The 24108-nt window shown below is 40.9% G+C and overlaps 3 protein-coding genes across 3 annotated transcripts in view; 2 read left to right on the top strand and 1 right to left on the bottom strand.

Moving 5' to 3' along the window:
• LOC136446568 (leucine-rich repeat protein SHOC-2-like) overlaps positions 1-14683 on the top strand; it is a 30603-nt gene extending 15920 nt beyond the window's left edge. Inside the window, exons 12-14 of the mRNA XM_066445012.1 lie at positions 369-506; positions 10684-10853; positions 11506-14683. Of these exons, the coding sequence (XP_066301109.1) occupies positions 369-506; positions 10684-10853; positions 11506-11547 (350 nt within the window). The 3' untranslated portion in view covers positions 11548-14683. The remainder of the gene's footprint in view (positions 1-368; positions 507-10683; positions 10854-11505) is intronic.
• Positions 14684-15274: 591 nt separating this feature from the next.
• On the bottom strand, positions 15275-19722 carry LOC136446567 (tripartite motif-containing protein 2-like). The gene is made up of 4 exons (XM_066445011.1): positions 19341-19722; positions 18988-19113; positions 18163-18298; positions 15275-17614 (listed from the first exon to the last, which is right to left on the bottom strand). The coding sequence occupies exons 1-4, from the start codon at positions 19584-19586 to the stop codon at positions 16287-16289; spliced, it is 1836 nt and encodes a 611-aa protein (XP_066301108.1). The 5' UTR covers positions 19587-19722; the 3' UTR covers positions 15275-16286.
• Positions 19723-20602: 880 nt separating this feature from the next.
• Positions 20603-22813, top strand: LOC136445781 (tripartite motif-containing protein 2-like). Its single transcript, XM_066443920.1, has one exon. It carries the CDS (start codon positions 20603-20605, stop codon positions 22811-22813), a length of 2211 nt encoding a protein of 736 aa, XP_066300017.1.
• The last annotated feature ends 1295 nt before the right edge of the window (positions 22814-24108 follow it).

Below are 24108 nucleotides of genomic sequence, written 5' to 3'. Positions count from 1 at the left end.
CTTGAACTTCTATATTAAGACCACAAAAGGTTGACTGAAGTTGTCTTTTTTTACAGTGTCCTTAGGGACTTGAACTTGTATAACTGAAGTTGTGTTTTATTTGCACAGCGTATTTGAGGGACTTGAACTTTTAGAATCATTGAAGCTTGAATGAAATTGAATGTGTTTTTTACAACTTGAATTTAGAGACTTGAACTTCTATATTAGGACCATAAAAGGTTGACTGAAGTTATCTTTTTCTACAGTGTACTAAGGGACTTGAACTTGTAAAACTGAAGTTGTATTTTTTTTTTACAACTTGCACTTAGAGACTTGAACTTCTATATTAAGACCAAAAAAGGTTGACTGAAGTTGTGTATTTATTACAGCGTACTTGAGGGACTTGAACCGGCTGGTCGTCCAGTCCAACCAGCTGACCACCATGCCGCGTGCGATCGGTCACCTGACCAACCTTACGTACCTGGGAGTGGGGGAGAACAACCTGCAGCAGGTCCCAGAGGAGATAGGTGGGTCAGGTCAACGTACTGTGCTTACAAAGTTTTTGTTTGTATTGCATACCCGGTAAACAGCCTCAAGGCATAATACACCAGGTTTGTACTAAACAGTACAAGCTGCATATCCGAACAGGATATTGAAATAAATCATTCATTTGGGTGCTGTCAACGTACTGTATCAAAGTTAAACTGCAATTTCCAACACAGGTATTTGGACTTACTGAAATATTCATCGGATTGCTCCTTCCTTGATAAGGACTGGAGTTGATAAGTCGAAAAGTCCAAATGGGTAAGTCCAAATGCTTGTGTTGGAAATTGCAGTTTAACTTTGATACAGAATGACTCCTACCAACATTGATGAACTTTCAAGCGAGGATGTCAACTTACGCTTACAAACTATAATTCAAATCCAAGTGCCAACTAAGGTAAAGGTAAAGGTAGGTAAAGGCACATGGAGTCCCATAGCCTTTTCAGCTTTTCAAGGCCATATGGTTATCCGCTGTGTCTGGGGCACGGTATTGGAAGGTGGAGCCCTGGTACCCTCTCCTTCAACCGCCTTTTAGTTTACCTCCCCAACAGAAGTCAGGTACCCATTTTTACACCTGGGTGGAGTGAGGAAAGTCATGTTAAGTGCCTTTCCAGTAGCTTTAAACAATGCTTACAGCTAGATGTGCAAAGGTTAGGTGTGACAGATCGTACAGTGTAGATAACCAGCTGCTGCCACGTTGCCTGCCTGTGAAGCTGGTGTGTTACACGCCAAAGGGTGATTATACCAGCTACACAGAGACAGGTGTAAGCCATAACGTTGAGGAGCAGAGGAGGGTGAGACCTTGAGTTGTGGAGGGGAGGGGGCACTACAACAACTAGCAGCTGACAAGAGACAATGGAACAGTCATTGACAGCCCATCTCAGTACATGTATAGTTACTGATGTGCACATGGGACCACGATAGTGATGAAGTGTCTAAGACTGTGTCAAATGTGAATATGCTTCAGTTAAAGGTGAAAATTGGAAAGTCACAGGCAGCTATTTTTTCAACATGTCATTTTCGTAAAAGACCTGAGATTTTTCTGCAACAGACATGCAATTATTTTATGGAACAACAGTCTAAAAAAAGTGTTTTCTATTTGCTTTGATTGTAAACTTGTCATATATCTAATTTATATATATCTTGATAATTCCTACACAAGACTACCGTGTGCATTCATTGTCCACAGAGCCAACTAAGATGAGTTAAAAGGATTTTGAACTCTTCATACTGTAAATCTTGAAAAGTTTTTTTTTTGTTGGCATTTTCGTGGTGGTTTAAATTCTGTAGCACAGTGGGATTAGAAACACACATTTGTGGTATCATGAATTCGCACTACTGTAGAGATGTCACCTGCAAAAATTGCTAAACACACAAAAAATGGAAACCGTTGGTGAATATTTCAAGATGCATTATATAATTACCACTTGTTTTTTTAATGTATTTTTCAATCAATCAATATCTTTTATTTTGACTGGAATGCCAGTGAACACAGGAAATAGATTAGTTACTGCAAAAATAAACCAAATACCTTTATAATAGGAAGTCAACCTTAGTTAACATAGAACTTTCACAGTAGACTAGACAACTATTTCGATTTCCATGTATCTCCATGTACTTGTTTGTCTGCAATTAGCCTTCAGGCGTGAACTTTCAATAAAGTCATTTTTTCAGCATTGCCCCATAGACCAATTGCCCAGAACCCAAAGCAAACAAATCTATCAGGTCCCCATCTTAACAGGGTCGTGGCCATGACATGAATTAGCAAAACACACTACTCTGGAGTAATTTGTCCCCCAGCTGAACTGTCACTGTTGACTCAGGGCAGGTTGGACACATAATTTGTCGTGGTCGAGCACTTGTTTTTGTTTGGTTTGGTTTTCTGATGACTCAGCAGCTGCAGTACTGGCCTGACACAACTTGGAAAACAATAATTAACAATAACTGTGGTCATGGGATAGTTTGTTTTTCATAATTGTACAATTCAAACTCGACTACTGGATAAATTACGGAGATTACATCCATCACTCTTCTTCAGCGTCACTAGTTTGTTGAGTTGGGTTCGTAAGTAGAGGGAAAGCTATAAAGGGACCACCGAAAAGTTGTTACATTGGCCAGGTAGTCCTTACATGTATATGTATGGGTGGTTACTCGTGAAATGTAATGTACATGTACAGGTTTGACTGTATTGTTTATACCTGATACAGTCATTGTAAGATTCAATGTACGGGTTTGGCTGTGTTGTTTATACCTAATACCATTCATTTTTGACTACCATCTGAACATTCTTTTCTACAAATGGCAGTTGTGGGGTCGTGTGGTGCAGCGGCAGCATGTTGGGCTCAGAATCAAGTGGTCCCGGTTCGAATCCTGCCATGTCATCGATCTTGGTCCTTTGGGAAAGGCACTTAACACGACTTTCCCAACATGCCAGAATGGTCGTCATCAAGACTGTGGGCATTAAAGGAACAAACAAACAAACAAACAGTTTGGAAGTTGGTCATTTGTATTTTGAGCCCTGTACAAAAAGTCATGTACAGACCTGTCAAACATCCTTGTTGGCTGAATGCCATACCCTGCCAAGTGTCATGGCCACTTTGTTTGTTGAGGTCACTCAAGGTGAAGCTTGTGGTCAGATCTATCCACGTGTGTGGCTTTAACACGCCTAAAACAGCCTCTTGGGTCACCAGATTTGTACGGATAAGTGGCTATTAGCAGGTGGAAGGTTAAGAGTAGATTTTTAGGGATGTATTTTGCTCTACAATGTATGTATGATTTCGTTTATCCCATTATTGAAAACAGCATTTTTGGGACATGTACAATTTTTGTACCAGAAATGATGGGAGGGAAATAATTTGCATTTGCTAGCAAAAGTTGTGTTTTTAGTTTCACCAATTCATTTGTAGCATATGTCTACAACTGCCCTGCCCTCATCTGTCAGTAGTAGAAAATTCTAAGAGGCAGAACTGATACAGTAAATAAGAAATAAGAAAAATGTTTATTATCGATGAAATTCATTTAGCGCGGTCTCAAATCGCGAGGTCGCAGCGAGGTCGCCAACATGTCGCGGGTCCAGTGACGGGGGCTTTACACACTGATTTTCAAAAGGACCTGTAAAGAAATTATTGAAATCAGATGAACAGAATGAATGAAGACCTTTATTGCACATTTCTGCCACACTTGGCTAAGTACAGGTCACAACAAAACGAAATACAAGTACAGTTAACGGATATACATGTAAAAGAACATGACTATCATTAGATAAATTCTACTTCTCCTCGCTTTTCGGTTATAGTAGATATATAAGGCTACATACTAAGTTACACCCAGATACATGTACACAAAATGTATTTGAGTTATGCCCCTTGTTTCCGGGCGAGACCCGTCCCTTTTTGAACATCTGGCCTTGAATGTAGAGACGAAAATGAGTTTGGGGCATTAGGTTAGGCACAGGGGGTGAAAACAACCACGGTGGCTGCTGAAGTATTTTGTGCAGGTGGGTACAACGTCCAAAGGTATTGGCCCATCAGATCCCCACTGGTTGGGTTATTAACAGAGTGATTGACATGTTTTGTATAATATCGTAAAGTGGGAGGTCCAGATATGATACTGCAGCTGTGCGTGATTGGACGATGACGCCCATACTGATTTTGCAGAGATAGCCCAGCTGTTTGCCTAGTATATATTAAGAGGAAACGGGCGGGAAACCAGCCTTTTGCTTGCTCAACGCTGTAGAGAAATGACAACAGCATCCAATCTTCCTTGGAAATAGTTGATGAACGGTGCAATCTTTCCGGAAGCAACCGAGGTCTCCGCAGTTTGAGGATACGTTCTAACGTCGCTAGAACAACCGTACACCGGAGCACTGCCACTGTCTCTATCGCCGCAAAAGGAAGGCCGAAGGCTTCTCTCCAAGGCGGATCTCAGGGGAGGTGCTCGTCTGCACGTAAGACTTGAAACTTTGCAGGAAGCCCTTACCCTTGACCTGTCTGCCACGTCATCTACTCACTGACAAGACTCCTCCATCTAATCTATTTAGACAGGAACAAAACATTTTACCCAAAGACTCCGCCGAAGTACCTTCCCGAGATGAAGCTCCTAGGATGTGTCCTCGCACTTCTTGTATGTCCAAGCCTGTGCGATGCGGGAAGAAAAACCGGCGGTCCGTCCATTGGCTACAACTGCATCCCGCCTTGGCGAGTGGAGTGCCAAAGAAGCTCCACGGGCCTGCTTCGAAGAGATGTCGGTCTTTACGAGAGCTTGCGGCCATCCATCCACCATGGCAAGATGGTTCCTAACGGGAGCACAGAGGACAGCAAGGGATTGTTCTGGAAAGCGTTTTCTTCCAAAGAACAAGAAGGTTTGAAAAGCTTGTATGCAGAAGGGCAAACTCTTTTCGAAACTAGAGACAGGAGACAAGGAAGGCGACAGAAGTCTGGCAACGGTCAAAATGCTCTTCTTCTTATGCAGCTCCAAAGGTGGATGGAGGAAAATTCAAGGCAAGCTCAAACTGAGAAGTCTCCCTTGTCGGATGCAAGCGCAGAACTTGCCGATGACACTGCAAAGGAAGGAATTTTGACTGGTCTGTACAATAAAGGAAAGGCTTTCCTTGGAAGGTACTGGGCACCTTCAAACCTCACTGCAAGATCACAGAAGATGTCTGGACTTGTCTCGAGGCTTCTTAAGAACATTGCAGACAAACTGAAGGAGCAGAAAAAGAGTGAACTCCCTCAGGACAGTGTTGTTCAAAGACTGCTAAGAATGATTGAATACTGATGCTTCAAAACTTCTGTTCCATGGCAATTGTACGGTTTTGTAAGTGAAGCTACGTTCTTCTATCTATGACCTAACTATATATTGCCATTATACCTAAAATTAATTAATGTAAAGTTTTATTTGATGTTTCTTCAGCTTATCAATGGGTCTACACCAGGGCTGTCTCCAGGACCCATTCCTCCGTCTGGGGACAGAAAGTTGCTTGGTGGAATGAGAATAAATGTCAATCTGTCCATCCAAAAAAGCTGAATTTCAGAATCTTGACATGAAATTGATGAAGATGAATTTCCTAAGCTTAAAAAAAAGGGCAAGGAAAATCAACAACTTGGGCTCCCAAACAATGAGCAGGACAGAAAAAGATTTAAGTCTGGAGACAGCCCTGGTATACACTGTCAGTTTGATTCTGACTCAGGAACAACTTACTGGTGCTAGACTTATTTATGATGTACATGTATGTCTTTTGAAGGCCAGGTTCTTTTTACAAAACAAGACTTTCCGCAACTCAGCAATAGACCGATCCTGTCGAACACCATATCGAACGAATAGAAGACCCATAGAACCCCCTGTTCTATTCAGAGCACCTCCGTCAAAAACAGCGTTGGCGGGGCAGAAATGGCACGTGTAAAGCAGGGTACGTATATCTGGGACAGGTTTTCCACTGTATTGGTTGAATGCATGCTCAGAACAAAAACGAATTTAAAAAGAAAATAGATCGGGCACTCAAGGAGAGGAAGCTTGTACCACATGCTGACTCCTACAAAGTCCGCTAGCGCAGAGTTTCGTCTCTTCAGTTACTGGTGTGTGAAACTGGTTAACTTGAAAGTGAACAGGGAAGTAAAAGGATGCATTTTAATCTTTAGTTACTAAATACCATGCAGCTGTTATACATGCAGTCAATACAGTGGGAACCCTGTCACAGACATATGAACCCTGTTTTACACGTGCTTCGACTGCTTGTCAGAAGCTGGGCGCTGATGCCCACCGATAAGGGAAAGCTATGCGGCGCATACCGCTTTAACATTGACCGAAAACATTACGCTCTCACCGCAACTACACCTACCCCTTCCTTAAACAACTCTACCCGGTGGATACAGCCTTCAACAAAGAAGACATAGCATTCTTATTTGGCCCGCTCTGAAAGGGTTTCAGTGCCACAAAAGCTAAACCGAAGTCAATGGCATTATTTTCAACCTTGCCGCGGCGCCCATGTTTGGTCCGTCAAACCCTGTTTTTGACGGAGGTGTTCGAAATCGAACAGGGGGCGTGGCTTTGGGATCGGTCTATTAGTTAGCTGTCTTCATTAGGTTTAGAGCATTACAAACTTAATAGATATTAAGTACAACTTTCTCCTTGTCAGTTGTGTTTAAAGAACTTTGCCTTCAAAATGACTTGCCAATCCAAAGAAGGTACATTGTATTCACTAAATTATTTTCGTGTTTCAGGCTTCTAAACATTTGGGTACATCACCACAAAGAATATTATTTTACTTAGACTGTCATAAGTTCCATCCAATAAGTCGTTAAGAGAAAACATTCTCTGCTTTTTCTTTCATTATCTTATTTTCATACATTCTGAATTGTTAAATGGTCAACAATCCAAAAAAGTTAATGTATGATAACCATATTCTAAGTCATATCTCTGATTTTTTTATACTGATAAGATTGTCTTTCCTTTTTATATTCTTGGAATGTAATTTTTTATCTTTAGCATTCTTTTACATACAAGCTACATAATAATATGTTTGCTGCCAAGAGAAAAATGTATATATTTCTGTCAGCATAATGCCATTCGTTTCCTCTCATTTTATAAACTTGTGTTAAAGATTTTACAACCTGTTGGAGCCGTAACTTATGTAAAAAAAACTGTTATGTTCAAGGCACATATATGGTTGACGAAATGTAAGAAAAGTACATTTTGAATACAGTAAAATGTGTCACAGAGATATTTTACCTGTCTGGTTTAACTCACTTCTATAATGACTGTAACAACTTACAGAAACTGTTTGAAAATCTGACCTACATGTAAAGTCAAAAGACCCAGTGGCGTTTTGTTGAGATTCAGACACTTCATTTTCATTCATACCCAAAGTATTGAATAAGGCCAAATACAAAAAAAAACTTCTACCGGAAAGGATAGATAACTTATTGTATTATCAACTCAATTCAATTTAGATTTTTGCTCTCTTTTTCCCTGGCCTCCAATATACATTTTGTACAATGTACTACAGTATGTGTATGTGCGTTGTAGTATACATGTATTACTAAGTGTATTGTTCATTTTCATTCTTTACGGTCAGTAAGCTCTTCAATTGTATATTGTTGACCATACAAAAAATTGAAGGTACATGTATTCTCAAGCTCCAAGTGTTTTTCTTAATCAAGTTTATCAACTTTTCAACAAACTTGGTCATTTAACTAGTAGCTGGGGGATACAAGGGGGACATTAAGGTATGGGTCCCTTGACTAAGTGGCGCCACGCCCTGGGGATGCAAAAAAGAATAACACACATTGATAAGAGTTGTAGTGCACCCTTGTGTACACTGATTGATGATAGCCTCTGCCAGGCTCTGTAGATGGCTGGGAAAATGGTAAAGAGATTGGCCAAATAGAGTGAATATTATGCTAAGTGAGTCGGCTACGGAGAGATGCCATCCCGGGGAACTGCGCCTGCAAATGAAACCCTCTGGTGGCCAAACTTCCCTGGCAAATATTCTCCCTATAGCCAGGCGTACAAGTAGTGCATAGATTGATGACCAAAACCGGCAAGATCTTGCCTCACAAGCTCCCGTTTCTAATGATATCAAGGTGGTATATCATGGTTAGGGTTATTGACGTACAATCTAAAGGTTCTGGGTTCAAATCCCTAGCAAGCTGCAATGTTCTGCCCTTTCATGAGAAGAAAATGATGATTTCTCTCTCCTTGATCAAAGTGTCAGGTGAAACATATTTTCTCACTTTCTTGTTGCCATCTCAATGCAAAACCCACAATAAAACTTAAAAACTGAGAGCTGCATTCAGACCTGCAGACTTGGTGATAGAGATTCTTGGATCCAACAGAATTCCTTTGTACCAATAAAGTTCTTGACCTTGTCGTTATAAGGTCATTGTGACCTTTACTTCAAAGGTGACAGCTTTTTCTTTACAAACTCAACAAGAGAGACAAATTACCCTGACCCTGTTTGTGGGAAGAATAGGAATGTGCATTGTACAGCTGTCATGTACATGTCAGGGTACATTTACAATGTAGATCCATGCAGTGATCATGTGATTGATGCATGATCGTAAGTAAAGTGTAAAGTCTTTGGACTGTTAATCATCACCTCCAAGATTTGCATAGCATTACACATGGCCGTTGTCATTTCAATGTGCGTGCTCACAGTCACGTATGTAGCAGGGTTGTCTTCAGCTGTAAAACCCCAAAGGGGCGAGTACGCCACTCCCGGGATTCGAACCCGCGGCTTGGGAATCCAATGCGCTAACCACTGGTCAGTTAGTGGAGGTTGATCCCCAGCTTTAAATGTTTTTCCGTCCCACTCATTATTTGGGAGCCCACATTGTTAATTTTCATCTATCATTTTAATCTTAGAAAATACATTTTCGTCAATTCTATGTAATGAGGTTCTGATTTTTGGTGATATTTTGTCCGTCCCAACGAGCGAATTTCCATCCTGTGACAGTGGGACGGGTCATGGAAACAGCCCTAGTGTACAGTACATATCAATAGCAGCACACGCGCTCTCAGGAAATTCTGAACTCGAATTGGTCAACCCGTGCCTTATTGATTTTAGGTGAGAGTTGCCAGAATATTCCAGAATTAAGATGATGGGTGAGGAAAATTGTAAACGATTTTCCAAGTTTTACTCATAATCATTATTCATGCTACAGACACAAACAGAAAGCAAAATCTGGCAGAAAAGTGAATTTTGAAGGATGTATAGAGGTTGTTTCTAGAATAAATTTGCTTCCTAGCAACCGTTGCTAAGAGACATGCTTTTACCAACCCTGTAAGGCTCCACCCCTAAAGATGTTGTGTGTAGAGTCCATTTTCAGTCCGTAAAGTTTGGTTCTTTTATCAGTGACTCAACAGTAGCAGATGTTGCTATGTTTTTCACCGATTGCATGGGTTAGGCAATGACTGTTTTTGTTATGCATTATGCAATGTGAACTTAAACGCAAACACCGCTGAATGTTTGTCTCTATTTTTATCGCCAAACAGCAGTTATTTAATCCTTAGAGTTATTTCAACTTCATCAAAGGTTGGTTGGCAAACACTGGAACTGATAATGTGTGCTGAAACTGTCTTGTCAGCAAGTTCTCCACAACTTAGGCTGTTTCCCAACATAGCCCCATTGTTATAGCTGGTACAAAGTTCCCTGTTTATTTGCACATTGTCCAGACACAAGTTCCTATTTCAATAGACAAAAGGCTTCAAGCCTGTTTTTCAAGCCACATAGATTAGACTTAAAGTTTGAGAGTGTAAATTTTCATAGTTTTTTTTTAGGTAACTAAATTTGGCAAGCATAATAGAATGGAAATTCATAAATTCCCGGAAATGGAATTAGTCACAGGAAATATTGAATTATTTGAGTCAGTTTAGCTTAGAAAATGGTTTTCCTTACTATGCTGAAACCACTTAGATTTAGCTCGATAGAAAAAGAAAAATTTTGTTTATTCTATAATTGGTCTAGATTTAAGTGATGATAGAAGATGATAAAATGGGTGATTTTCCTCTCTTCCTCACTCAATGGTTTATTTGATGTACACATGTATGTAGAAACTGACCATTGTACATTGTACACCAAGAAAAAGATACCCCCTATAATGGAAATGGTACGAACCAGTGGGACCACTTGTTGGCTGTCCAATGATGTCACAGCCTCATAATCAAGATTAAATAAAGGCTTCTGATTGGTCAGTATCATCTGGCTAAAGTAACTTAATTGCTCAACAATTATATATGATACAACAATTGTTTAATTATGATACAATGTACATGTACAGTATGGCAACCTGACTGTATTGTCCTGGATATGTAAATGGACTTAAAACTTTATGATATCAAATTGTAGGAAAAACATTGTTGGCCAAAAGAAATTGTTGGCGATCCTTATGCCACCATTTGTCTGGCATCCAGGCTAACTATAACTTTATGTCACTGTTTTCACGGTCTCCTCTGTACCGTGAACCTATCATTACCCTGAAAAAACTGATATCATTTAAGATTCCTTCACACATCCGTTCTGTAAATCACTTGCCGCCACCGTGAAGTTCAAGTTCAGGGAAAACATACATTTTCTTTACACCGTGAAATTTTGCTACCGTGAAGATAAAGTGAATTACAGTATACATGTATGTGATAATGATGATAAAATTGCTGTTTTAACAGGGACGCTGGAGAACCTTGAGCAGCTGTACCTGAACGACAACACCAACCTGCACAGCCTGCCCTTCGAGCTGGCCCTGTGTGGGAACCTCCAGATCATGAGCATCGAGAACTGTCCCCTCAGTCAGCTGCCCCCTGAGATAGTCAGCGGTGGACCATCCCTCGTCATCCAGGTAAAACTGGTTGTTGTTTTGTTACGTCGATGAAGGTTAGACATAAGATATGCCAAATAAGAGTTACTGAAACAACTGGATCTAATTCTGCAAACGGTCAGACGTTTCAAGCAGCATCCAGTACTTCTCTTCAGTGACACTGGGCAAGATTTGTCGAACAGCAGGTTTTAACCACAAACAATGAATTGATATGCAAATTAAGTGTTTTGATGTTATATAAAAAAAACAGTTACTCAAGCAACTGGATCAAATTTTGAAACTTTGTTGTTGTTGTGTTCCTTTTCTGTCTATCAGTTTAGTTGGTAAAATGTAATGTTTTGTGGTGTTGTAAAAATTTTGACACAGTGACAACAAATTACATTTACCTCATTTATATCATTATTTTGTTCTGTAGAATCAGCCAATCACAAAGCAGGCTTTGCAAAGCCTGCTGGGTATTTTTGTTTACTGACTCAGAGACAGGCATTGATTTCATCTTTTATATCATAATTTTTTTATTTTGATGCATAATTTTTTTTCAAGTTTGAAGACAAAGCTAGTTGCACATTGTATCATTTCTTGCAGTATTTAGTTATATTTCACATACTCTTTTGGTTTGATCCTTTTTTAGGAAACGTGATCTCTAAAAATTAAACTCTTTTCCTTTTTCCAGTTTCTGAAAATGCAGGGTCCGTATAGACAGATGGTGGCATAAGTCTTGCCAAGGTCAGCCAAAACTTCGCGGAAGAAGGGAAGGAAAGAAGACGTAAGAGGACGAAGGAGAACGAAGTTAGACATGAGAAAGGAAGAGCAAAGGGCAGTTTTTATCATGATAAACAGTACAGTAACTGTATTTATTTTCCGGATATATTGTGGCTATGGTTTGAGCATTGTTTTTCCATGAGAAGAAGAAGGTACTTGGTTGGTTGCAGAGAATGGCAAGTTTACGGCAGTGCTAGCTTCACTCTTAAACCACTGTTAAATATCAAAAGGGAACAATACATCATGCAGAGACTGAGAACAAAGGTATGACATAAAAAGAGAAAAACAACATCTACACCTAGAGTCGTCATTTTACAACTAGTGATCCCTGCAATGTACAATAACAGACTCATCAAAGTATACACTACAAATAAACTATAAGTATAGCCTAGAAAAGAAATAAAAGCCAGAGCACAATGTTCCTTTGAGCATAGGCAGTGTAACCTCTCTCTCAGGCTGGAAATGAAGTGAAATCAAGAAAAGCTCTTTTGAAAAGTAATGAGAAGACAACTTATAAAGTACAGGTTTTGCAATGAAGCGATAACTGTAACTGCTGCAGTTTTCAAGAGTCTGTTTTCAGTCATCTTTCAGTTTTTGAAGGTTAAACTGGTGGTCATGAGTTCTAATTTAGAGTGAGGATACAATTGCTGCTTAAACATTAGCAAGAAGGTTGCTTTTGCTCAGATTTGCCAAAAAAACACGCATTCAAACATTTACTTGCTACTTCTAATGCTTTTAGGAAGGGGAGGGCAGTTTTTAGTTTGTGCATGGTACATGTAGGTGGAAGGCTGCACACAAAATGGGTACGATGTAGATTGCTTTGTCTGAAATTATCCTTCACATAAACAGATTATAAGGTTCTTTTCCACATCAACAATGTTATTTTCAACAAAAAATTGTGTCTACCTAGTTTTTTTTCGTTGGACATGTTGAGTATGATCATCAGCACTTGTGCCATTATTGCCATTCATAAACGATTCCATGGTTTGTTTACCATTAGCCCTTGAAATACAAAGAATTTTCTATAAATCAAAACAGCTTCTGGCTGTTGAGCTTGAAGCAGCGCCCTCTTGCATGTAAGGCACATACTGCAGATTTTACGAGGCATAGCTTCTAACAAATGATGACTTCAGGTTTTTGCTAGTCGGCTGGGTAGCGTGAAGCACAACACTTTCTTTCTTATGCCTAACTTATGTCCAAAGTCAAGCTATCTTAGTATGAGAGTACGCCTTTAAAACAGGTTTTTCTGGTTCTTTCCAAACTTTCCTGAAGCCTTCACTACAATTATGAACTTTGCATCGTTGTATATGTAAATCTTATGCTCCTTTCTTGCATAATTTTGCTCTTAACTTGCATAATTTCATAAAAAGCATAGACCAATTAGTACATGTATATGTTGTTCCCAGGATAAACCAAGAACATGTTAGGTTTACTTTTTATGACCTAACTGATCTTCTATTGTCATAATTACAGCTGTAGCTTCATGCACCGATAATAGTACGACAATTTTCCTTCAGGGAATGAGTCTAGACGCTCACTGATTGCAAAACCTGTATCAGAATCACTGTAAGAGCAAAAGTAATGCAAAGTCTATAAGTAGAATATCTTACACTTTAAGGCTATCAATTTTTTTTATTGTTCAAGGCGAATGGTAAAAACTTAATAATATGTTAAATTGGAGTAGCTATAGCCTGGCAAGATTTACATTTTGTAGATGGCACCGATGAACTGTAAAGAGCTATGATCATGTTATAGCAGTAACATAGAACTTTTATGTACATTTTATGTAGAGATTTATTCTTCTGTGTATTTTTTGTTCATATCAGTCGGTCTTGCAATATTTTTTCCGAGTTACGCATCTGACTTAACAGCAAGTTGAAAATGTGTTGCTCCTATTGTACAGTATTGAAAAAAACATGGTATTTTATCATTTTCTTTGCAAGGCTGCGGTTTGTAAGCTTATTATACGGGACAGGGTACCAAGACTGTAACTTTGCAAGGAGGGATGGACTACACAATGGAATAAATCTTAGAATGCAGGTCGAGTCATTGCTTAGATGTGCATCGATGGGAGTATAGAAATTCAGAAGAGTGTGCGCTGAAAATTCAGAAACATTTTGATGGTTGTAAGGGCTTGTGTAACAATGACTACCATCTTTTAACAAAGCATTGATCATGTTAACCCTTTATATTCCACCCTATCTCATAAGCAAGCGTCACATGTAAGCTGCCCCCTCCCTCCTGTTGGAATTACATGTATGTTGCAACATGGCAGGGCGATATTGACCAATGAAACTGCTTCTTACGTACGAACATAAGGGTAAGGAGTTTGTTGACCAATGAAATTGCTTCTTACATACTAAGTATGTACCTGTATCAGAAACAAGCATGGTAGCTTTTCCATGGAAACGGGGAATTCTAACGCCATATGTGTATTGAGACATGCAAGCCTATTAAATATGTATAGTTGGCTGACATGTTACGGCCAACATGCAAAAGAAAAACCGATCAAAACATTGCAGCAGCTACATTGTACTAAGATGTGCAACATGTAACGTTAACTTTTATTTTCTTACGGTATCTAATTTGCAATCTTGTGGACATTGGACGTCTAAAAGAACTATTTTGAGAAATTCAACTGCCAGAAGAGAATGCTCAAGTTTACGTTGAGTAGCACTTTTTGTACAGTAAATATTTTACTGTTATGTATACAATATAATATTCTTACGTGCTATCATCACCGTACACCTTTTTTTAAAGAGATCCAATTGTGCCATTTTAAGAAGCATTTTGATAGATGTTGATCCGCCTTCTATGTGTAAATACTAATTATGCTATTCATCAAGTTTATCAATCGGTTTGATTATAATTTTACCAAATTTCTGGCATTATGTGCTGAAGGATTTTCATAAATATTTGCAAGTCGAGAATGAAAGGGTAGAAATTTTAGTGGGGCATTGTAGTCCTCGGTCACCTATTGTAGAAGTGTAAGGAGGTTCTAGCATCCAGCCATATATATGATTATCGATTTAAGATTATATGTTGTTCGTGCCGGAAGAATACCAGAATAAATGGCTTTTTATTACACACACTTGGCTCCTTGTAGTCAAATTGTAAACATTTACTTGCTACTTCCTGCTTTTAGGAAAGGGAGGGCAGTTTTTAGTTTGTGCATTGTGTACATGTAGGTGGAAGGCTGCACACTACTGATCAAATAAAGAATGGGGTATACAATTTATATTGCTTTGTCTGAAATTATCCTCCACATAAACATTGGCTCCTTTGTAATTGTTACATACATGTATTAGCCTCCATATAAGTGGCAACGATCTCATTTCCACATTAGGAAATCTAGTCTTGAAAGACTTGGACACAATTGAAGTTTTTTATTACAATGGGAACAAGAAGTCAAAGATCAATAATCAGATCCTTGAAATTTATTATTTATCTTTCAAAGTTTCGGGGAATTTCTAAGTGTTTAATTCATTGATAATAAATTTCTTGCTAATACTATCTACGCATTTTCCTACGGGACTTCTGATCCGGGCCAAGCCTGCTGCACTAACTTTGGAGCCATGCCAAACCAGCCTTCAATCCTGTAAGTCTCCAGTTACACCATTTTATGCTTCACATCCTGCTAGTTAAAAAAAAACACAAACAAACAAACCGAAGTCAACTACTCACGGTTTTCACGGAGGTAAATATATTATGTATTTTCCTTGGATTCAATCATTTAGCCAGTCGCATCTGTGTGTGCAATTCTCCAGAAGCACATTTGTAGCTAACTACAAGTCAGTATAACTTGTCCATACTAACTACATTAGTCACACTTTGAACAATTAGCTCCTGATACAATGACAGACTACATGTTTCCATCGTTAAGATCTATCTATCCATACAAATGCAGTGTTCTACTTTGTAGTATCTACTCTACTGAGAAGATGAACCACATATACATGAATATGAGAAGATCAACCAGATGTACATGAATAATATTTGGACTGTAGCATATACACTCTTCCAAAAACATAACATCAGATTCTGAATATATTTTCATGTACATTGTACATGCCATTGTAATACTGTAACTGTTACAGTATATGGCCTTTACAGTGACTGTTATTCAAAGTAAATTTAGCTTGAAATTAATGATACATATTGTATATAGAGAATATGGCACTTTGAATACATACATTTTGACACTTCATCTTATTGATGACACAATAGAATCATTTATGAATAATTTAAAAAGCAGCCAGTTACACAGTACAATGGCTTACATACACATACATTGAAGCCATTTGTATATTTTATACTCTGAGTCTATATATGATTGAACACTCAACAACATACTCCAGAACACTTTACTGATGTTGTGATCAACATTAAAAGTGTAATATTCCATCATTGCCTATTAGCAATTGATTGCATGTTCTTGACCAGTCCTTGAAAAAAACACATGTCCAATGTCTGGCTGTTAAAGATTGTTGAATAACTTCATGCTTTAGTAACCTCATGCTTAAAATTGAAAGGCTACATACCTTTTTTAGGTTTTCTAGAATACATGTGAAGGAGAGATCAAACCATTTTGATACGTTCAAGTTTAAGGGGGCATTCATAAACAAATGTTCCAGACAATTTCCTCTTCTTGAAAGGTCTAAAACATCCTTTTGTCACATTCTGCCAACAACTTTACAAACTGTATCTCAAGAAGAGAAGTTTGTGGCTTTCAGTATCCGTAACAACCAACATGTTTCGTTGCTGTAACAGCGCCACCCCAACTGGACAACCCAAACCATCCTCTGCTGTAACAGCATGCGCTACGAATTCCCCTTCCTCACTGAAAACTCCCACCCGTCTGTTTCCCGAGTCAGCTACCAGAATCCTACCTTGATTGTCACAATGTACCCCTAAGGGATGTTGTAACTGCCCCTTCCCTCCCCCTTCTGATCCAAAGGTGTTCAGGTGCTCTCCAGTTGGACTGAGAACCTTTATGCAGTGATTCTGACAATCAGAGATGAAGATTTTGCCTTTCACACTTGTTGTGATCCCAAAAGGGTGATTGAAGGAGTAGGCATAGTTAGTTGGAGGACCACGACGGTCCAGCGCTGGACACATGCGGACACAGTTGCTATCCTCGTCAACAACAATAAGGGTCTTACTATGTTTACACACAGTGAGACCCATAGGGCCCTTAGAAACTCCACTGACCCTGTCTGGGCGTTCACCATACTTGTCGAAGATTCTCAGCCCCTGTTCGCACTTATCTGTGACAAGAACTCTGCTTTCGTTCTCAAAAATCGTGACGCAGACATCCTGCGGCTCGGACCCGTTCCCAAAGACATCCGTAGAGAACCTACGCCTGCTGTTACCATGGCAATCAAACACCTGTATCTGCTTGTTTCCCCTGTCTACCACATACACCTCCTCATCCCATGTTGTTACCCCTCCAGGGTTCCTCATCTTACCCTCTACCTGCCATAGAACGGAGTTCGTGAACGACTTTCTATCTACGGTATCAACAGTTTCCGTTACTTCGCCAAACGACAGATCACTTAGTTTTGTCCTGCTGGCCTTAAAAGCTAAGGTGAGGACATACTCCTCTACAGGGACATCTTGCGACACAACTTGCTTCAACTGGTCACCCATTTCTTGCTCTTTCTCTACAATTTTTGAAGGAGTGCTATTTTCAAGTTCTGCTTCTACTCCTGAACATATCTGATTGAGTTCCTCTAGCTTTCTGGAAGCAGAATCTTTCTCTTTGGTTACTACTTCAAACTTATCTTTGTAGCGAGATTCTATTTCACCCAACAGAATTGCGACTATTTCATCTATCTCAGACTTGAGAGTTCTTCCCAACTCTCGCACGTCAGCTGTTGCGGCTTCCTTGCTCGCTTGTAGACGTTCCTCAGCATACTGAAGTCCCTTCAGGTGTCCGCCAAGTTCTTTCATCTTCCACTTGCCTTCACCGAGAAGGGGGTTTAGATTCTCCTTGGACATCCCAGCAACTTTCTTTATTCCTGAAGAAAAGGCAAAACACAAGATGACATTGTTTAAGAAGATAATGGACATACATGTATCAAAAGGGAACTGTAAAATTAAAAGTTTTTTTTTTAACTTCACATACAGGAAACTTATCAATGTCAAGGACTTAAAAGTAATGTAAATCTTTAGATGTTTGCCTTAGTTTTGTTTTTCCCGTGACCTCTCCACCACAAATTCATGACACCGCAAGTATGCCTTTCCACTCACTGTATGTATGTAGTATTACAGAATTGTTTGTGAAAAACACCTTTCCCCTTCCACCTCGAAATGAAGTCCTAGAAAATAGATGAATGCACAGTAGTTTTCTTTCAAAATCCCATTGCAATGTCTTGTCTTTGTCAGCAGGGCTAGCCATTTGTAATTCTAGCAAAGGCTACAGTTGGGTACCCTCGGGAGGACACTATATATAATACAAAGCAAATACGTCCTCCCACCAGAGTTGCCGCAGCTAGCTAGTTGGGTAGGCCTGGCTTTGTGTGCTGAACAGCCAAACCAATTGATAAATAGATAGATGAATACAAACCAGAAGTGCTGTGTCCGTCATGTTCTATCTCCACACACTCAGCGCACACGGGCACGGCACACCTGTTACAGAACATGCGCAGTTCTTCCCGGGGGTGCTTCGGGCACGTGTCAATCACTCGCGTCACCATACCGTCCTATCAAATGAAGGAAAAACATTGATTATGAGTGAATGGATGAAGAACTTTATTGCACACATATAACCACTGGGTTAAATATAGGTCACAACAATAATTTTGTATTAAAAGAATAGTGTACAGATAACGTTGTATCTAAAATTGCCAAATTACTACAAGAATTATAATCTACATGGATTTGACTTCACTTCACTTCTTTCTGATACTAGTACTTTGTAGTAGTAAAAATGTAAGAGCAGATATGTTTCATAATCAAAGGTTTGTCTAAACTCATTAAAAATATAGATAATAATAATAATATAAATATGTAATGCCATATCCTACCACTAAAGTGTATTCTTATGAGAGGGAAATGGATATTTTGGATGAGCAATAAAATCTCTTTCAATTTTAGGTTTAAATTTAACTTACATACAGTACATTTTGTAATGATATTTTGTATCGAATCTTTCATCAGAGGATAGTTAGTGTAATGTAATCCAACAAAATTCCCACACATCTTATTACGTTTTCCCAGGCTCTTTTATGATTATAGTAACATTTTCACACGCACCTTATTGTCTTACGAATTCAAATTTTTGATTTTGATCTAAATTGTTACAAATAATAGTCCTTTAGACCTTATTAAGTTTCCCGCGTCCCGCAATATTAAGTTCATAGTACAAAATGTAAAAAAAAGACCCACACACCTTGTTGGCTTTCTCCTCGTCCTTGGCTTTTAGACTGACCCCTCCCTTGTTGAGTACTTTATCGGTCAAACCTAGAACAGTCCGGTCGTCGGGTAGTCCCTCCACTCCTTTCGGCGACAGGTTCACCTTTTGAGTAGCAAAGTTCTTTTATTCACAACCAAGTAAATTATGATGTTATCTACACGAGCCGACGTTTCGATGATTGTCTGTCATCTTCATCAGGGCAATACTGACTGGTTCACAGTACAGTGAGCTGAAGCTAGGTGTTACTGCTTGACAATGATGTCCAAAACGTAACTTATGTTAACAGTTACATGTGTTGTTACATTGATAGATTATTCACAAAGGTTCACCTTTTTCCGGCACGTCGGGCACTCGAACGTGGTCCACTTCCCCTGACCCTGTTTCCGCTGGTTCTGTTCCGAAGCCGCATGTTTGATCAAACAGTCCATGCAGAAGACGTGTCGACATGACGGCAGGCTTTTCGGTTTCTTCGACTTGAAGTCGAAGGTTTCGAAACAAATCCCGCACGTTAGAATGTCGTCCACTACCCACCGTGGTAACGCCGCGGCCTGGAAGTCGCTTTCCGGGCCCGCCATTTTGCATCAAATCGATGACATCTTTCCTTTACTGTCGAGGCTTCAATTCCTGATCGTCAAAGCGACCTGTCCCTGGCTTTGGGCAAAAATATGCGACTGTAATTTAGGAGCCTGTTAACATGTTATGTTTACTGTCGCAGTGAAGTGCGTGTAAACTTTAACCTTTGCCCCACCATGGACTGTACGATTTGTCTGGTAGGGGTGTTGGGTCAACTTGCCAATAACAATGTTATAAGGTGGTGGTATCACAAAACATGATCAATCACAACTGTAATAAATAAGTAGATGTAGACAATCAAATTATCTTTAATTTGAGACCGATAGAAAAACGATGATATGTACTGAAACGCATCGTTTTCTTTGTAACGCGCATGTGCATGTAACGTTAATTTTATGTTCTATAATTCATTACCTCAGATACTTAACTATTTTCTAATCTCCCTGCTCTGGCTTTGACGTGTCAAAAAATTTTAATACACCAGTTTCTCTCGTGAAACTTCCGTACCCTGTCGCATATTCCCGTATCACTATCAGTCATTACTTTTGTGATTAAAATACGACTTATAACGTTACATGTAAGTTTGAGTTTCTATCAATTGTAAGTTGGCCTGGTAACTGCTGCTGAGTTAATTGTTGTTTTTTCCCGCAATATTATATCACATCCTAATTGTCTCTCACCTAACATCGTATTGGCAGAATCCCAAGTCATACGTTCCCACAGAAATATGTGGTGGGCGTGTCGCTGAGTTTTATCGATACGCTCTTTCGGGGACAAACCGTCATTAAACAAATGCCTTTGCTCTACGACGATTTCAACGACACTCATATCATATAATGCTTGTAACGTCATGATATGCGTTATATTGTTTGTTTTCAGTTGAAGAATCGTCACTGACTTTGTCACTTTTGTGTTCTGTTTCCATGCAGCTCCGCCCACCCCCAGTTTCAGGTTGTCGAATGGTTAGTCCCCGAAAATGTGGTTGTTGAACTTCGCCCATACATGAAAACCGAACAAGATGGCGGCTCTGTCTTGTAGCGGCTGTTTTGACGCCTCCGGACCGCATAAAATCCTCCCGTGTGCCCATTCATTCTGCTGGCGATGTCTCGTCAAATGTGCCGACCGAAGATCGGACCTGTCCTGTCCGATCTGCGGGGTGATCGTGCGCCTACCACCGCAGGGAGTTCGCGGCCTCAGCGCTCACTTCCTCGTGGACGACTTGCTCGAGAAATTCGACGACGATTTGGAGAAGCAGTCTGAGAAATACTGCTCGGTTCACAGAGGAGAAAAGCTGACGATTTTCTGTCAGACTTGCGTGGAGGCCATCTGCGTTCAGTGTGTGGGGGCATGGCACAGTGGCCATCAAATGGGCGGTCTGACTGGGAGCGGCACTGTGACTGAGAACGCCAGATCTCTTCTTGTACAGAGCAAGGAACAGGTACAAGAACTACACAGGCTTCAGTGTGGGATTAACTCGACCATCCGCCAAGTTGACGACTGTAGGGAACGGATGGAAAACGGGATCAAGCTAGCTGCACGGAAGGCAGTCGAGGGCATACAACGGAAAGAGGCAGAGCTCATACAGGAGCTAGAAGGTAGGGTGGGGCACGAACGGTTAGGCCTGGAGCAGGAAAGGCGGGAAATTCAAACTGCGATAGGAGCGGTGGCTGAGGGATGGAGGATGGTGGATGGAGAGTATTCAGCTCGAGGAAGAGAGCGTCTGTACGAATCCATGGGGCACCTTTCCGACAAGGTGGACCAAGCGCAGGAGACGGTACAGTCGACTTCCCGCTCCTACGAAGTCGACTTGAGGTTTATTCCCTCAGAGTACGAGAGCGAAGATCTACTCGGAAGCCTCGTGGTCAACATCGGTGGCGACATTGAGATGAAGGAACGAGATTCAGGGCGATACCAATCCATGGTCAGGGGAGAACTGAGATCTGGAGCGACAGGGAGGGGCACGTGGTCGCAGACCACGTCCATGTTCGACGACCCGGCGAGAGAGGGAACATCAAGATGGCGCTCTGGCAAGACCTCTTCGACGGTAAGAGTGGAAACCAGCGGTGGGACAAGTAAAGGGAGTGTCCTGTCGCCTCATTCAAGGAGCAAGTTGTGGCTCAAGGAGCAGGATAAGGAGGAGGGTGAGGTCCATACAAGTGGGCGCGCCCTAACCCCAAGTGTTCGTCCTTCACCTAAACGCAGTCCCAAACCCAAAGGCAGTACCAAGAAATCAAGCGAAGATGACAACAAAGAAAAGAAGAAGTTGGAAGTGCCAGTCAGTGCCAGTCCGTCAGCTGTGAGTAAGAAGACCACATCCGAAGTGGCGACGTCGTCTACCAGGGGCAAGAAACGTGGGAGGAAGGAGGAAGACGCCTTACCACCCAAAGACACTCCCAAGAAAGTTAAAGTTGAGGTGGAGGAGCTTGTGCAGTTTGGCGAGAAGGGTTCTCGTAACGGACAGTTCAACGAGCCAAACGGCGTGGCGTGCTCCAAAGATGGCGAGATGTTTATAATCGACCGAAGGAACAAGAGGATCCAAGTCTTTGACAGCGAAGGAAACTTTCGCAGAAAATTTTCCACCAAGGTCAAAGGGAAGGACACGGACCCACGAGGTCTCGCGATAAATCCCGCGAGTGGTGAGGTTTACGTCACCGACTCGAAACAGAAAGTAGTGAACGTGTTCTCATCATTGGGAGAGTACATTCGGAGCTTTGGTGCAGGGGTGGTCAGCATACCATGTGGTATAGCAGTGGACAGCTCTGGACGCGCCTTCGTCGCTGATATGGAGAGTCACCATGTCACAGTCCACGATCCGGACGGGAACGTTGCCATGGAGATCGGGAACGCCCAACGAGGAGACGCACACCTTCACATTCCGCTAGGCGTCGCTCTTGCCCCGAACGGCGACGTACTCGTCACAGACGGCTTCTTGTGTTGCATCAAACGTTTCGGTCCAGACGGATCCTTCCGCTCCAAGTTCGACTGTCCCAAAAAGGACGAGAGGTACCAAGACCCCCGGGGTATCTGCGTGACTCCACTTGGTGATGTCGTGGCTTTCGCCGGTGGTAGCTGTGTGGCCTTGTTCGACCAAGAAGGCGAAGCAGTCCGCTGTCTTGTCACCCAAGAGAACGGACTGGAGGCGCCTTCTGCAGTTGCCTACCAACCCGAAGGGCGGCGTCTAGTTGTCACCGACACCAAGAAGCACAGCATTACAATTAAAACGATCTAAACCATTTACAGCGCTATGAACGTTCTACAGGCCTCCTAAGGCAATAGTTTCATGGATAGACTTTTCTTGATGTTCAGGGTGGATATTGCTGAGCGATTAGCCAGCCACAGTTACTAATACTTGATGAGTCCTATATCTATTAGACAGGAAATATCTCAGATTCATGTCTAACATGCTCTTATATCTGTATCTATATAGCCGGTATAACCGCCATTGGCCTTCGGTATAACACACCATCTTCGCAGACACGCGGCGCGGCAGCAGCTGGTTGTATTACACCGAACGACCACCGAACAAATTGTATTTGTTGTACGAGATGTATTTTGGAGTCCATAGTACATGGTTTCATATCTGCTGTCTGCTTGGAATGTAGAATCATAGCCACAGGTATGTTGGGAGATCGATTGAATGGTGACGGATTGAAACAAAATCCAGAACTTGCGTGTGAAACATTGACTAGCTTTGGAGACAAGTGCACTATTTACGTATCAATCGTTGGCGTTGCAGGTGTAAACTTGATATATTTGCCATGTCGATCGCACATCTACTCGTAAAGCAGGCTGTCAATAGTCCTAGTCATTTGCTTTATTCACTGTACAATGAGCTGTAATGAAGGAAAAAGCGTTTAACCTGTTTCACGCCTACAATGTTCTTGGTGTCTTTTTAATTAAAAATCTGTATGCTTCAATTTGTGTTGGGTTGCTTTTATGGTTCTTTTATCTTTTTTGATAATCAATACAATTTGCCCGTCAAACTAAAAGGTTTATCTATACACCGAAATTTACATCATTTCTTTTGGGGAGGAGAATTCTATATCTATCTTATCATTCATCGGCTCAGTGACATTCGCGGTGGTTTTATTCCGTGGTAGGAGGAAAATTGAGGTTGAAACAATTCTGTAGTACAGAAGTCATACAAGGAAGACGTATATTCGCGGTGTCATGAATCCGCAGTTGAGTGACCGCGAAAATGAAACTATCCCTATTAAAGGGGTCACAATTTACAGTGTCGTATGTTAAAAATTTTAATTTTCAAACTCGAGTGCTCGCCAAACTGCACCTGCAGTTAAAAGAGCATTCTGTAGTTTTAAGCGTCCTATTTCCCCTGGGAAGTATCTTACAACCTACGTAGTAGAACCCATCACACTTATTGAGAAGAGTAAGGGTGACCCGGTGTGCTTGGTCAAAAACGCGAGCCGTTGCAAAGCCGGATTGCACTGCCACTAGCTACAATGTACTTGAAAAAGCATCATGCTTCACCTCAATGGAGGATGACTGCTTTATCTATCCGTCCTT

The sequence above is a fragment of the Branchiostoma lanceolatum genome, chromosome 12, assembly GCF_035083965.1.
Source record: "Branchiostoma lanceolatum isolate klBraLanc5 chromosome 12, klBraLanc5.hap2, whole genome shotgun sequence".
Classification (NCBI taxonomy): domain Eukaryota; kingdom Metazoa; phylum Chordata; class Leptocardii; order Amphioxiformes; family Branchiostomatidae; genus Branchiostoma; species Branchiostoma lanceolatum.
Note: the sequence above shows the minus strand (reverse complement) of the source record. Positions and strands in the feature narration are given on the sequence as shown.